The 14643-nt window shown below is 69.9% G+C and overlaps 5 protein-coding genes across 5 annotated transcripts in view; 2 read left to right on the top strand and 3 right to left on the bottom strand.

Moving 5' to 3' along the window:
• Positions 1-2186, bottom strand: part of CHLNCDRAFT_133914 (hypothetical protein) — a gene marked incomplete at both ends in the record, with an annotated part of 5057 nt that extends 2871 nt beyond the window's left edge. The window contains 6 exons of the mRNA XM_005847549.1: positions 53-166; positions 392-588; positions 862-940; positions 1115-1789; positions 1917-1997; positions 2094-2186. Of these exons, the coding sequence (XP_005847611.1) occupies positions 53-166; positions 392-588; positions 862-940; positions 1115-1789; positions 1917-1997; positions 2094-2186 (1239 nt within the window). The remainder of the gene's footprint in view (positions 1-52; positions 167-391; positions 589-861; positions 941-1114; positions 1790-1916; positions 1998-2093) is intronic.
• Positions 2187-2379: 193 nt separating this feature from the next.
• Positions 2380-5102, top strand: CHLNCDRAFT_133913 (hypothetical protein; the record flags this gene model as incomplete). Its single annotated transcript, XM_005847717.1, has 9 exons — positions 2380-2581; positions 2692-2786; positions 2963-3059; positions 3231-3317; positions 3493-3631; positions 3779-3861; positions 4083-4249; positions 4508-4765; positions 4983-5102. 9 exons carry the CDS (start codon positions 2380-2382, stop codon positions 5100-5102), a joined length of 1248 nt encoding a protein of 415 aa, XP_005847779.1.
• A 340-nt stretch (positions 5103-5442) lies between these two features.
• CHLNCDRAFT_133912 (hypothetical protein) lies at positions 5443-6986 on the bottom strand (the record flags this gene model as incomplete). Its single annotated transcript, XM_005847548.1, has 4 exons — positions 5443-5630; positions 5830-5962; positions 6177-6589; positions 6704-6986. The coding sequence occupies 4 exons, from the start codon at positions 6984-6986 to the stop codon at positions 5443-5445; spliced, it is 1017 nt and encodes a 338-aa protein (XP_005847610.1).
• Positions 6987-7278: 292 nt separating this feature from the next.
• CHLNCDRAFT_52317 (hypothetical protein) lies at positions 7279-8972 on the top strand (the record flags this gene model as incomplete). The annotated part of the gene is made up of 6 exons (XM_005847716.1): positions 7279-7323; positions 7426-7493; positions 7655-8024; positions 8154-8501; positions 8683-8752; positions 8902-8972. 6 exons carry the CDS (start codon positions 7279-7281, stop codon positions 8970-8972), a joined length of 972 nt encoding a protein of 323 aa, XP_005847778.1.
• Positions 8973-11903: 2931 nt separating this feature from the next.
• Positions 11904-14643, bottom strand: part of CHLNCDRAFT_35428 (hypothetical protein) — a gene marked incomplete at both ends in the record, with an annotated part of 4596 nt that continues 1856 nt past the window's right edge. Inside the window, 8 exons of the mRNA XM_005847547.1 lie at positions 11904-12142; positions 12343-12455; positions 12741-12949; positions 13189-13296; positions 13441-13586; positions 13773-13879; positions 14058-14127; positions 14368-14440. Coding sequence (XP_005847609.1) covers positions 11904-12142; positions 12343-12455; positions 12741-12949; positions 13189-13296; positions 13441-13586; positions 13773-13879; positions 14058-14127; positions 14368-14440 — 1065 coding nt within the window. The remainder of the gene's footprint in view (positions 12143-12342; positions 12456-12740; positions 12950-13188; positions 13297-13440; positions 13587-13772; positions 13880-14057; positions 14128-14367; positions 14441-14643) is intronic.

The raw sequence follows: 14643 nt of genomic DNA, 5'->3' as shown, positions 1-14643 counted from the left end.
GCACCACCCACCCACCCACCCACCAGCACCCTGAACACACCCACCCGCCCACCTTGAGCTTGTCATAGCAGTAGAGGAGGTGGTGGGTGTCGCTGCGCGCATAGTGCAGCATCTCTGGGGTCAGCGGCCGCACGCGCCAGTCGGCCAGCTGGAAGCGCTTGTCGGCCTGCGGGGGCAGAGGGGCGGCGTATGCGCGTGCGCGCGTGCGTGAGTGGCGCGGCGGTTACGTGGCTTTGGCGGGACATGCGGCAAGCAGCGGGGCGGCAAACCATCTGGCAGGCACGGGGCCTTGGGAAGCGCAAGGGCACAGGCCGTCACAGAGCAGCACAACCCGCCGCCGCGGAGCCGCAGCTACAGCCGCACGCGCTGGCCGGCGCGTGCTGCACCCCACCTTGAAGCCGCAGTAGAAGTCGAGGAGGTGCGCCAGGCCGTGGCCCCTCATGCCCAACACCCGCGCCGCCTGCCCCGTGTCAAACAGGTTGGCCAGGAAGAGGCCGAAGTCGCGCTGCAGCCAAGCGACGTCAGAGTCGGCGCCGTGCAGCACCTTGACCACACCCGGGTCGGCAAAGATGGGGGCCAGCGCGGGGCCTGCGCGCGGGGCACGGCGGGGACGATTGGCGGGGGCGACGGTTAGTGAGGGCGGGGGGCATTGGCGGCGGAAACTGTCAGCAAGGGAGGGGGGGTGCTGGGAGGAGGGAGCGGTGCGCAGGGTTGGGGTGGGAGAGGCCCGGGTTGGCAGCGTCAGAACCACCCGCCCCACCCACGCCCTCCACACACAATGCCCACACACCGATGGGTTGGCAGAGATAAAAATCACCCACCCACCCACCCCACCCCACCCCACCCACAGCGCCCACCCACCGACGTGCGCGCGCAGTGCCAGCGTGTCGATCACCAGGTCCTCGCTGCGGGTGCTGAGCTGCATGAGGCAGCAGAAGCCCTGCAGGCAGGCAGGCGGCAGCAGCGCAGGCGCAGGCCAGCACCTCAGAAAAGGCACCATGCGGTACTGCACACCCTCCCTCCGCCCGGCACAGGGCGCCGGTGGGGGCTGGGGCCCTGAGCGCATTCTGCCACTCCGCCACCTCGGCGCCAGCTCAGCACCAGCTCAGCACACCTGGAAGGAGCGGTAGCTGTGCGCCTCCAGGTCCACCGCCAGCTCCCGCGCGGCGGCCAGCCGCTGGGCCGCGGCACGCAGCGCCGGCACGGTATCGATGAAGGTGAAGGGGGTGTCCTCGTGGCTGTGCGGCGGCCGCGCCTCGCCCCGCGCCAGCTGCCAGGCCGGGTACTGCAGCCCCTCCAGGCGCTGCTGCAGCGGGTGGGGCTGCGGCGCGCCGGCCGCCGCGGCCGCGGCGGCGGCCGCCGCCGCCGCCTCCACGTCCACCACTCCCGCCAGGCTGTCGAGCTTGTGCTGGAAGGGGCCCCGGGAGTTGTCCACCGGATCAGCAAAGGCCTCCTGGGGCCGCTGCTGCACTTGGCTCTGGCTGTCCATATACGAAACGAAGCCGCCACCGCTGCCGCCGCCGCCGCCGCCGCCGCCGCCGCCGCCGCCGCGTCGCCCGCCGGCCGCCGCCTGCACGCTGGCGGGCAGCAGCGCCACGCCCGCCGGCGCGCCTGCTGCTGTGCCAGAGGGTCCGGCGCCTGCGGGTGCGGGGCCCTGCTGCAGCGCCTGGCGCGCCTCTGCCACCGAGTCGTCCACCTGCTCCAAGGTGGAGTCCAGCAGGCCGGCCACCCAGTCGCCCGCCTCATCGGCATCCTCAAACACCTCGCTGGGCGGCGCCGCCCCCGCGCCCTGCAGAGGCGGTAGGGTGAATTTGTAAGTGTGCGTGTCTCAAGCAGCGCAGACAGACCAGCTTGCTTGAGCCGCCACGGTGGCAGGCAGCGAGGTGCCCTGGTGGGCGGCGGCGGCGGCGGCGCACCGGCAGCGAGGTCAGCAGCTGCTGCAGCCGGCCACGAAACCCATCCACCTTCTCCTTGAACGCCGCAAAGTTTTTGTAGTACTGCGGGCAGGGATGGAGCAGGGTGAGGAGCATGCAGCTGCATGTGGGAGCTGGCGGGGCTCCGGGGTATTGCAAACGGCTCTTCAATGGACCTACATAGAATTCCCCTTCCTCGGGCAGCACGGCTCTGCCCGCCGCCGCTGTTGCCTTCTCCAGCGCCTTCCTGGCGACGCTGCTGGGGCCCGTCATGCTCCCAGAGACTTGGTAGATTCTTGAATGACAATGAACAACCACCTGGCCGCTCAATGCAAGCCCATCTCTGCATGGACATTAGCCAGAGCGGCGGCCGCGCATTTCGCTTCTTCTGCGTGCTGCTCCCATTGTCTTAGCATCGATCGACGGCCTCTACAGGCAGCACAGGGGCAGGCAGTGAGGAGGCAGCATGTCGCCAGCTCTATCTCAGCAGCGGGCCGCGCCTGCTGTGGCTTGTGCAGCCCGGCTGGGCGGCAGGGCCGGCAGCAGCAGCAGCATCGCCAGCAGCAGGCGGCCAGGCAGCAGAGCGGCACCCCGCCGGCAGACGCTGCAAGGCCGGCAAGCGGCGCTGGAGGTGGCGTGCAGCTTGAACAACAGTGCAGGCACCGCAGGTGGGGCGGAGAAGCCAGCAGAGGGCGGTGGGGCACCATCGCCGCATGTGGTGCCGGCGCCCGAGCGCCGCTCGCTGCTCACGCCGGCCCACCTGCTGTCGCTGCCGCAGTGCCCAAGCCGCTGAAGCTTGATGAGCGGGACACGCTGCGCCTGGCTCTGCCCAGCAAGGGGCGCATGGCTGAGGATACGCTGCAGCTGCTCAAGGTGCCCCAGTCTTGCCGACGGGTCGACCGGCCTGGCTTGCTGCACTGCTGCTGCAGCGGCAGGCCATGCATGGCCCATTTCATGCATCGCGGAGGCTCCTCCTTGTCTCATCCACATTTCTATGACAGCACCTGCCGCCGCCGCGTGCTGCTGCCCCGCCGCTTGCCCGCCCGCAGGACTGCCAGCTCAGCGTGGTCAAGCCCAACCCGCGGCAGTATGTGGCCCGGATATCGCAGCTGCCCGATCTGGAGGTCTGGTTCCAGCGAGCCACAGGTGCGCTGGCTGGCTGGCTGGTGGCTCCAGGGCAGCCGGCAGCTGCTGACAGTGGGGCAGCCGCCGGCCGGGCGGTAGCGGCCGAGGAGTCGTCGCCCGGCTGGGCTGCGGTCCATGCCGTCCCGCATCTGTGCCCGACGGCCGCGGCCGCCGCGTGCTGCTGCCGTGCAGATGTGGTGCGCAAGCTGATCACGGGAGATGTGGACCTGGGCATTGTGGGGCTCGACATGCTGGCCGAGATTGGCAACGACGACCCGGGTGGGTGGCCGCCCACCTTCCCGCCTGCATGGGCGAAGCGCAGCTGTTTAAAGCATGCAGCGGGCTCTTGCTGGGTGTGTGCACGCCGCAAGGCAGAGCTTGCGCCCTGGCCGGCAAGGGGCTGCCCACTCCTCTCCCCACCCTCCTGCTCCGGACCCGCCTCCTCCTCCCGTAGACGTCGTGGTGCTGCACGATGCTCTCGACTTTGGGCAGTGCCACCTGGCGCTGGGCGTGCCCACCGGCGGCCGCTTTGCCGCCATCAACTCGCTGGAGGAGCTGCGCTCCATGCCCTGGAGCGAGCAGGCGCCGCTCAGGTGCGGGGCGCGGCTGGGCAGGGCATGGCTGTGCGGGGCAGGCGGCTGCGCGTGCTCGCGTTGAGCGAGCAGCGAGGTGCTGCATGCTTTGTCCGGTCCGGCCTGCCTGGCGGCTGACCCCAACTGCTGGTGCTGCCCGCCCCGCAGGGTGGTCACCGGCTACCAGAACATCGCCCGCAAGTACTTTGCCGAGAAGGGCTTTGAGAACGTGGTGCTGCTCAGCGCCGACGGTGCGCGCCAGTGCGGGCTTGCCAAGGACGCCCTGTTTGGCGGCGGCAGCAGCCGGCCGCGCTGCCCCTGGGCTGCCGCAAACCATGCTCGCGGCTCGCCTCGGCCCGGCTCGCCTCGCGCGCTGCTGCTGGCTGCACAGACCCTCCGCACAGACCCTCCTGACACTTCGTATTCTGGCGGTGCTCCCCTCCTCCGCCTGCACCTCTTCTCCTAACTGCAGGTGCGCTGGAGGCGGCCCCTGCCATGGGCTCAGCAGACATCATCCTGGACCTGGTCAGCACGGGGGTGACCCTGCGGGAGAACAACCTGAAGCAGATTGCCGGTGGCACCATCATGCACAGCCAGGGCGCGCTGGTGGCCAACCGCCGCGCGCTGCTGGAGCGGCCGGTGCGTGTGTGTGTGATAGGCGGGCGGCGTGGGCCAGAGGGCCGTGGCTGGCTGGGGGCAGATGCTGCGCTTCGTTGCGGCAGGTGGCGCCCGCGCGTGCATGGCGAAAGCAGCACCACCCGCGCCTCTGTTTTCCCGGCTCGCCCGGCACCCCCTCCATACACCGACCATTTGCCCTCAAGCCGCCCCCTCAAGCAGCCCCCTCCCGCCGCCTTCTCAAGCCGCCTCCCCCTGCCGCCACCCCCGCCTCCCCCGCAGGGCCTGCTGGAGATCTGCCACGAGCTGCTTGAGCGGCTGGAGGCGCACCTCACCGCCAACGCCTACTACTCTGTCATCGCCAACATGCGGGGCGGCTCCGCGGCCGAGGTCTCCCTGCGCCTGCTGCAGAACGCGGAGCTGGCGGGGCTGTCGGGCCCCACCGTCAGCCGTGTGTACACGCTGGGCGCCGACGGCAAGGCGGAGCCGCACCTGTATGCCGCAACCATCTGCGTGCCCAAGAAGCGGCTCTACCCGGCGGTCAAGGAGATCCGCAAGGCGAGGCCCGCCTGCCCGCCTGCCTGCTGCCCGCATGGCGCCCAGGGCTGCGGGCCGGGCCGTGCGACCCGCTTGCCGCGCGGCGTGCAGGGAGCATGCCGCCGTGAGCGTGCTTTGCCTGGCGCCAGGCGCCGCCGTCGATGGTACGGGGCCGGTCCAAACCGCGCCCGTGCCCTGCGCCCGCCGCTCTGTGCCGCAGATTGGCGGCAGCGGCGTGCTGGTGCAGCCCATGACCTACATCTTTGATGAGGAGCCGCCCCGCTGGCGCCACCTCCTCGACACCCTGGGCGTCTCCGCCGACAGCTTGGACCTGTCCTGAGGCGGCAGCCGCATGTGGCGAGGCAGCGGAGGGCCGGGCGGCGCGCACGAGCAGCGGACGCCATGCGCCGCGACGCCTGCCGCCCCGCCAGTATCCCGTGTGCTCCCTTGCCGCCAATTTCCTGCTTTTGAGGCCGTTGGTGCAATGAATGCCACACGCACAATCCCAGCACTGCTGCTGCTTTTGCCCTCTCTTCGCACTGCCGTTGGCGCCGCGCCTCCTGGCCGCGCCACTCCATTTCTTTTTGTTACAGTGCACAGCGGCAGCGGCGGCGCACGCCCGGGGGAGGTTCCCGGGCCCCGAGAGGTGCCCTCTCCAGGCTGGCGGCGGTGCGCCTAGCCTAGTGCCGCCGTTGCTGGTGGCTGTGGCGGCTCTTCTGCTGCGACACCGGCGCGCCATGGGAGGGCTTCCACTGCTCGGTGGTGGGCAGGATGGCCATGATGCGGGCTATCTTGACCTGGCGGGCCAGGTGGCGGTGCAGCTTGGCACGCAGGTGCGTGCGCTGCCGCAGCGGCAGCTTGCCCGCGCCTGGAGACGGGCCACAGCACAGCAAGGCAGAAACACGGGTCAGCAGCACGGAAACAGGCATGCGGCGCCTCGCAACCCCGCCTGCACGTTTCGGCGCTCTGTTGCGCTCATGTCTCCCAGCATGCCTCGCATCCTGCCCTCCCGCCACACACACTGAGCCCGCCAACATGCCACCCGCCCGCAGCGCCTGGCCCCTCACCCGACAGGAAGGTCGCCAGCAGCGGCACGTTCTTATAGTCAGCCAGGTCTCTGACCTCGGAGGGGCTGATGGCCGGCGGGGGCTTCTGGTCAAAGTCGTGCGCCGTCTCCGCCTCCTTGTATGGATCCAGCTCCTGCAGGCAGGAGGCAGTGTATGTGTGTGTGCTCCTGTGTGTGTGTGTGTGTGTGTGGCGGTGTGTGTGTCGGAGAGGGAGCGGTGGTGGCGAGAGAGGGAGCAGCGCAGCATGGAGGGCCACGGCGAGCAGCAGCAGCGAGGGAGGCGTGCAGCCAGCTGCCCAGGCTCCCCGGCGTGGCCGCGGCAGCGCGCTGCGGGCTGGGCGCGCGCACCGCGGGGGCGTAGATTTGCTCCGGGAAGAAGAGGCGGGTGGGGTGGATGCGCTGCGGGGAGATGTCGCCGATGTTGTGGGCGCCCCGCTCAAAGCGCGGCGCGTCGGCCGCCATGGCCAGCTGCCCATAACTAGACACGCCCTCAGGGAGGGTTGCATCCTCCACCACCGGGCGCGACGGCGCCACGATGTTATAAATCTGCTGCTCCAGGTCGAAGCCCTTGGCCTTGCGCTGCCCGCGCGGCGCCGGCCCGCGCGGCGCCGCCTCATCTGCTGCTGCCTCGGCAGGCAGCGCCTCCGCCGCCTGCAGCGCGTCTGCAATGGCGACCGCGCGCCGCGACCGCTGCTCCACGTCTGCCGGTGGCGCGGCTGGGCTGGCTGCTGCTGCTGCGGCTGGCTCTTCCGGGGAGCCGCCTGCGGCAAGGGCGGTCGAGGGACAGAAAGGAGCGTGGCGGCAGCGGCAGCTGTGCGGCGGCGATGTTGCTGGCCAGCATGTCTCGGGCATTCGCGCGCCCCCGCCACCCTCACCTCCAAGCGTGCTGTCAAGCTTTGTGTCTATCCAGGAGCGCCACTCCTTGGTCTGCAGACGCGAGGGCCTGGAGGTGCTGCTGCTGCCGCCTGAGGGGGCGGCTTCCGAGGGGGAATCTGCCGCCGATGGGCCGGATGCATCGCTAGGCGCATCGCCGCTGCTGAAAGCGCGCCAGCCGCTAAGGGTCGAGAGCTGGGTGGCTCCCCGCAGCGCTCTTGGCCCCTCTAGCGCCGCTGCGCTGGTGCTGCAGGCCCTGCCAAGCTGCTGGGCCGCTCGCAGCATGGCTTGCTCCTGCTCCCGCTCAGTAAGCTGAGAATGGGTGGGCGTGCGTGCACGGTTGATGCTGCAGTGTGGCCTGAATCTGCGATGGTTTGATGCGACGCGGGCGAAGATGGTGCCAATCGAGCCTCGATTGTACTGCGTACGGCATTGACTTTTTCCGATGCGTGGATGGGAATCCCAACTGCTGCTGGTTTTCGATGCTGGAGTACTTGCCAGTTGCTGCAGTGCATATGACAGCCCTGCTCTGACCGCCACGCATTTTGATTGCCGTCCTCTAGCTCCCTGGGCAGCCATGCCCGTCAGGCTGCCCTTCTCCATTCAAGCATGCTCCGGGGAGGTCAGGACGCTGCCGGAAAGGCCCCCACTGTCGAGCCCTGTCGCCGAGTTTGAGTGCCGCTCGGCTCCCAGGCTCTAACCCCGCCCCTTCTCGTGCCCGCAGGACCCCGAGTTCCCAGCAACAGAGCTGCTATACCACAGCGCCGACAGGAAGGGATGGTGCACGCCGAGGTGCGGTGGGCGCGGCACGCGGCGGTGGGGGCGGCGGCAGGATGCGCTGCGTGCGTGCTGCTTTCTGGCGCTGCAGAGCAAGTCACGGACGCGTTACGTGGCACCCCATTGCGGGACAAGGTGGCCTCTGCCGCGATGCCGGGCTCTCAATCTCTGTGCAGGTTTTGCCAGTACCCACAGGAGCTCACGCTGCGCCTGGAAGCGGCGGCGCGCCTCACCCAGATCCAGCTCCTCTCTCACGAGTTCAAGATTGTGGGCAAGGTGGAGCTGCTGGTGGGCACGTTTGAGGGCCCTGGAGGTGGAGCTATGAGCGGCAACGGCTCGGTGGGAATACCCGCGCCGTCGGCCACCGCCGCCGACCCCAGCAAGGCCACCTGGCGCCGCCTCGGCTTCCTCGCCTTTGACACAAACGAGGGCAGCGGCTTCTCCGCGCGCGAGCTCAAGAGCGTGGCGCTCAACGGCGTGCCCGCCCAGCTGCTGCGCCTGGTGATCCACCGGTGCCACGCCAATGCCGCCAACGCATATGGCCAGGTAGGGTGAGGACAGCCACATGGGCTGGTGCCCCGGTTGGCTGGCAGGCGGGGTGGCATCATACACGGGTGACCAGATCCCAGCTGGTGCACCACCTGCTTCCCCACCTGCTGGCACCTGCACCTGCAGGTCAGCCTTGTAGCCATCAACCTGATGGGCGAGCCGCTGGGCCCCACACCGCTCTCTCCCATCACCAACACCGGCGGGCCCTACGCCACGCTGCACGGCGGCCTTCCGCCCGGCATGCTGCCGCCCCAGGCCGCGGGCATGGGCCTTGGGCACCCGATGCAGTCGCCACAGCAGTACATGCAGCCACCGCAGGCGCATCTGCAGCACTTCATGCCACCGCCGCCGCAGCCGCAGCAGCAGCAACGTGTGCCGAGCCCGGCCGAGGCGGCTGCGGCGCTGGCGGCAGAGCTGGGTGTGGACGCAGTCACGGCGCAGCGCATCGCAGACCTGCAGCAGCAGAAGCAGCAGGTGGGGCGGGGATGGGAGCGCGACAGGCTGGCTGCTGCCAATCGCCGCTATAAGCTATAGCCTGCCGCCGCTTTGCCAGCAAGTGCCCTCTTTGGCATCTGCTGCTCCTTGCTGGCATGCGCTGCCCGTGCCTGCTTCCCACTGCGGCCGCCGCTACCCACCCATGCCTTCCCACCAACAGGCGGTGGAGCGGGAGGACTATGATGAGGCCAAGCGGCTCAAGGGGGCGGTGGACCGGCTGCGTGCGGCGGGTGGCGCGATTGCGGGGCTGGAGGCGCGCAAGGCGGCCGCTGTGGAGCAGGAGGACTATGACTTGGCCAAGCAGCTCAAGGTGGAGATTGACAGGCACAGGTGGGCGCCGCAGTGCTGCAGCGGCGTGTGCTGGGCGCTGGCGCTGCAGTGCGAGGGGTGCGCAGGGATGTGGTGCCTTGGGTGTGTAGATGGCAGCGCAGCGTGGCGCCATGTGGCTAGGTGGCTAAACCAGGGTGGCTCGTGCCGGACTGGCTCAGTATTATAGAATATAGATTCTTGTAAAGTTTTCGCTGCTGGGCCGTGCTCACGTGTGTTGCAGAGCCAAGGCATACGCAGCTGCCCTGTCGGGCCACGGCGATGGCGAGGACGCCTTCTCGCCGCCGCGCAGCCGCCGCGCCAGCGCTGTGGGTGGCGCCCCGGCGCCCTTGGGCGCGGCCCGGCTGTCGGAAGGCGGCAGCGGCCATGCGTCTGGCGAGCCCTCAGCCGCTCAGCGTCACGCAGCGGCAGCAGTCGAGGGCGGCGGCGACGACGCCTCGCCTCCCGCGGGCGCAGCCGCGCGGCGGCGGCAGTTGCCGGCTGGCAGCCCATCTGGCAGCGACTGGAACGCGTACGACGAGCGGCCTGCGATGGCAAAGGGCGCCTACAGCATCCCAACCGGCGACGAGGCCAGCCAGCCCACCGCCAGCCGCCGCAGCAGCATGCCTGGTGCAGCAGCGCGTGCGTCTGCTTCCCATGGCAGCGACGCAGGCCCAGCGCCCGCTGGGTTTCCCTCAGGTACGGCTGTGAGCTAGTGCCGCGCTGCCTGCAGCGGCTTACGCATGCCTGGTAAGGCCGCTTGCTGTTCTATTCGATAACGTCTTCCTCCCCGCTGCTATGCATGGCCCCCGCAGACCTGCCGTCGCCCGAGGCGCTGTCGGCGGTGGATGCCAAGGATGCGGGGCCGCTGGCGGAGGTGGCTGGGGAGTACCTGGCTCGCTGCGTGTTCAGCCGCACCTGGCAGCTGCGGGAGGCGGCGCTGGTTTGGCTGGCAAAGGAGCTGGAGGGCGGCAGGATGGAGGGCGGCTCGGGTGCGCAGGCGGCTGGCTTGTGGGCAGGCTTCGCACGGCTGCCTGCTTGCTGTACGTCTTAACGTGGCATGTTCTGCCTGCCGGCCGACGCGTGCTGTCACACGTGGCTGCTGTCGACTGCCCCTGCCCCGTGCAGACAACCTGAGGACCCTGATGCGTGTGCTGCTGCGCACGCTGCGAGACAAGGTGGTCGCAGTGTGTTCGGCATCCCTGGCTGCGCTGCGGGCGCTGGTGGCAGCGCAGGCAGGCGCCTGCCCGCCGCGGGACCTGCAGGCTGCTCTGGGGGAGCTGCTGCCGGTGCTGGCGGAGAAGGCGGCGGATCTCAACCAGCGCACGCGGGAGCAGGCGACAGAGGCGCTGGTTGCGCTGGCGGGCGTGCCCGAGGCGGGGCTGCGCAGCGCCACCGCCCCCTTCCTTCGCGCCCCCAAGGCGGGGGCCGCCTGGAAAGTCGTGCTGGGCAGGTGGGGGCGTGCAGCGCTGCTCGTGCAGACGCTTGTTTCTGTGCCCACGTCGCACTGCTTGCTGCGTGTGTGAGATATCGTGCAGAACGTGGTGGGCCATGCAGCAGCTGAGCAGCCCTGGCATCCATGCCGGCCCTTCCCACTGCCCTGCAGGCTGCAGCTGGTGTCGGCGCTGCTGCCGGTGATTGGCATGGCAGGCGAGGGCTCCAGCGAGGGCTTCCCGCTGGGGCCGCTCATGGGCTTTGTGGGGCCGGCGCTGAGCAACAGCAGCGCAGAGGTTCGCGGCGCAGCGGTGGCGCTGACGGTGCAGGTAGCTCTCCTGGCGGGGCCCTCGGTGCAGCGTCTGCTTCCGACGGACCTGAATCCAAAGGTCAGGGAGCAGATAGAGCAGGGTATGCTCAGCGGCGCAGTGCCAGCCCCTGCCGCCGCTAAACCTCCATCCTCCGCTGCACGTGGCGGCGCAACAGCCTCTTCGGCCCGGCCGCAGCAGGCAGCGGCAGCGGCAGCTGGGGCCAAGCCTGCCGGCGCGCCGCAGCGGCAAGCCGCGGCAAAGCCGCCGCCACTTCACCAGCAGCAGCAGCAGCAGCAGGAGGCAGGCGGCATGCAGCCGACGCCGGCAGTGGCGGGCCTGGCGGCGGAGGATGAGGCGTCTGTGTATGAGGGCGAGGTGCGGGCGCGGGAGGCGCGGCTGGGGCCCAGCCACCCCGATGTGGCTGAGGCCGTCAGCAACCTGGCCATCTTATACAACCAGGTAGGAGCATGCCGCGGGCAGGGGGCTGCTGGTCCCGCTGCACGGCCGACAGATTTTGTTTGGATGGCAGCAGTGCCTGGCTGCCCCACCACCCCGTTGCCTGCGTCGTTGCGTCTACTGCAGCGTGGGGATGCGGGCAGGGCGCTGCCGCTGTACGAGCGAGCTCTGGCCATCTGGGAGGCAGCCTGCGGCCCCGATTCTCCCGACGTGGCGCACACCCTCACCGACATCGCCGTCATCCACCTGGAGCAGGTGGGCAGGGTGATGCGAAGGAGTACTTTAGGGAGTAAAAATGTGGTGTGGTGTAGGGGGGGCGTAGTCCAGGCTGGCTGCACGTGCTGTGGCTGGCTGGCGGTGGCTGCTGTGCTTCCTTCAAAGGAAGCTTGAAGTAGCATGGAACGCATGCCTCCTGTTTTCCACCGCATCTCATTTGAGGCCCCTGCCTGCTCCGTTGCTGCCGTGCGCGCCTCATGCAGGGCCGCGACGACATCGGGCGGCCGCTGCTGCAGCGTGCGCTGCGCATCCAGGAGGCGCACCTGGGGCCCGCCCACCCTGACGTGGCCGCCATCCGAGATGTGCTGATGGAGGATGAGCTGGGGGCTGGCCGGCCCTGAGGCAGCGGGCAGAGGCGCCCCTTGAGCGGCCGCCAGCGCTGGCCGGCTGGCCTGGCGTGACTCGCGAGTTTCGTATGCTACTCTGGTGGTTTTGACTTTTTGCATGACAGACCTGGCTGTTTGCTTGACCGTTCCACTGCTTTGACTTTACATCCGATTACAACCGTCTTCATCCAAAACACGCATGTCTTGATGAAGGCTTGAAGTGCTGGATGGAGCCGGAAGCAAACTCTCCGCACTGCTTGGTGCCATCGCTGCTATTGCTGGGCGCCGTCGCCGCTGCCGTCGCCGCTGCCGCCGCCGCTGCTGCTGCTGCCAGCGGCCTTGGCCGGCAGCTGCGCCACGTGCAGCGCCTGCAGCTGGTCTGCCGCCACGCCGGCGGGCGCGCCGGTGAGCGCGCACTGGGCCTGCGAGGTCTTGGGGAAGGCGATGACGTCTCGGATGGAGGGCACGCCTGCCAGCAGCATGGCCAGACGGTCCAGCCCAAACGCGATGCCTGCGCGGCGGCACGGCCAGGAATGTCGGCCAGGGGTGTCGGCGTTCACCTCGTCGCCGCAGGCAGAGGCAGGCAGAGGCGCGTGTGCGGCGGAAGCGCATGCACGGAGCAGCGGGCTGGGCAAGCCGGCCGGCGGGCAGGGCGGGGACGCGGCGTGCACGCTGGGTGGGGGGCGGCCGCGTGCGGCGCGGCCGGCTCACCGCCGTGCGGCGGCGCCCCGATTTCGAAGCAGTCCAGCAGGTATCCAAACTTGGAGCGCGCCTCCTCCTCGCTCAGCCCGATGGTGGCAAACACCTGCTGCTGGATGTCGCGCCTGCAGCCCAGCGGGGCGGGAGGGAAGGGAATGGAGGCGAGTGTGAGGGGGAGGCTGAGGGCCTTGAGAGCGCCGCTGGCGGCACCGGGCCGGGTTCCCACCACCACAGACACACACGGCACGGCGCTCCCGGCCCGCGCAATGCTGCCCGCGCCGCGCACGAGGCGCCGCGCCGCGGGCAGCCGCGCCGGGCCGGCGCGGCAGCCAGGCCCGTGCACACGCACCCAGCCGCGCGCCACCCGCCGCAAACCGCACCGCCGCCCTCCACCACCACCCCCGCCCCACCTGTAGATGCGCAGGCTGCCGCCCCCAATCTCCACCCCGTTGTACACCATGTCGTAGGCCAGCGCGCGGGCCCCCGCCAGGTCGCCGCGCGCCAGGTCGTCGGGGTGCGGCGCGGTGAAGGGGTGGTGCAGCGCCTCCAGCCGCCCCTCCTCCTCGTTGCGCTCAAACATTGGAAAGTCGACCACCCACAGCAGGCTGTGCTGGCCCTCCTGCCGTAACAGAGGGAACACACGGCATTGCGTGCCAGTACTCGGCCGGTGGCACAGGTACAGAAGCCGAGTGCAGCACAGCGCAGTCAGGCCTGATATCTCCTGCCTCCTTCCACCTTGCTGCTTCCAGTCACAACAGCCCCACCATCGGCTCCCAGCCCAGGAATGCACGCCGCTGATGCCGGCACGCCAGCGGGGCGGCCCCGCCTCAAGCCTGCCACCAGCCTGCCGCCGCCCACCTTGATCAGGTCCAGGCTCCTCCCCAGGTACAGCCGCACCCGGTCCAGCGCCTTGTTCACAGCGCCCGCCGGCCCCGCCGCCAGCAGCAGCAAGTCTCCCGGCTCGCCCTGCGCGCAAGGCACAACGCAAGACGCAGGCAGGCAGGCAGGCAGGCAGGCCAGCGGGGTTGGAGCGAGGCAGATGCAGGCGGCACGGCCAGCTGCCCTCCCAGCAGGCCCCAACAGAGGCCCCCCTCCTCTTCCGTCACCAACAGCGCCGCTCGCCTGCATCTGCTGCACCAGCGCCGCCCGCTGCTCCTCGCTGAGCCCCTCCATCACCGGCTTGGCTGCCTCAATCGCCCCTCCCTCCGCCACCCGCACATACACCAGCCCCGCCGCGCCGCCGGCGACCGCCTCATCTGCGGCAGGGGCTCACAGCAGCGGGCGGTGGCGGTGGCGCGCGGGGCGCCGCCAGGGGTGGCGGCGGGTGCAGCACCCTGCCAAAACCTGTGAACACGCAGGCCCCTGCTGCTCCCAGGCACGAGGCGGGTGGCAGGAGGCCGGCCCGTGCCCTTGGCTGCACCCGCCACCAGGCCGCCACTCACTAGAGACGTCTCCCTTGGGCTTGACCCTGGCGTTGGAGACCTGCCGGCCGTCAGGCACGCGGATGCCCTTCACAATCCCTCCCGCCGCCACCGCCCCGGCAAACACCCTGCGCCAACGTCAGTCCAGCCGGGGCAGGGGCAGGGCAGCAGAGGGGATACGCAACGCAGCCACGCGTGGGGAGCACCCCCAGCTGGTAGCCATACACCCTTCATCCGCTTCAGCCACCACACACAAGCAGCACCATGCCCGCCTCCCCCCCCCACCACACACACACACACACTCACCTGAAGCCGCACTCCCGCACTGCCTCAGTCACTTCAGCCATCTCCAGCCCAAACCGAAGGTCAGGCTTGTCTGCAGCAGCCAAGGGCAGCCAAGGGCAGGCACCAGCAACAAGTCGAAGGCAGCAGGTTCGGAGAGGCAGCAGCAGGGCAGCGAAGCGGGCACAGCAAGGTGGGGCAGCAGGCGGAAAGGGCCAGGGCAGCTGCCAGGCCAGCGCTCCAGCTCCTCTCCACCGCCGGTGGCACCAGCGGTACCACAACCCTCGCCGTGCCGGAGCCAGCCCCTGCCAGGCCCTGCCTGCCGGCGCCTCACCCGAGGCATACTTGGCCATGGCCTCTGCATAGCTGAGCCGCTGGAAGGGCGCCGCCACATCCACGCCCGCCACCTGCAGAGGCACCGCAGGGGACGCCGAGCGGCAGCACCAGCTCAGCGGTGGCGAGCCGAGACCCAGGCGCAGGGCATGGGGTGAGGACCGCCGCCCGGATACGCCCGTGCGTGGAGACGGTGCGCCAGCCCTCGGCGATAGCCTGCCCCCTCCCTCCCTCCCTCTCTCACTCCCTCTGCTGCCCCACCCTGCAATTCTCGCTC

Source organism: Chlorella variabilis, assembly GCF_000147415.1.
Source record: "Chlorella variabilis unplaced genomic scaffold CHLNCscaffold_10, whole genome shotgun sequence".
In the NCBI taxonomy this organism is placed as follows: domain Eukaryota; kingdom Viridiplantae; phylum Chlorophyta; class Trebouxiophyceae; order Chlorellales; family Chlorellaceae; genus Chlorella; species Chlorella variabilis.
This window is presented reverse-complemented; position numbering and strand designations above follow the sequence as displayed.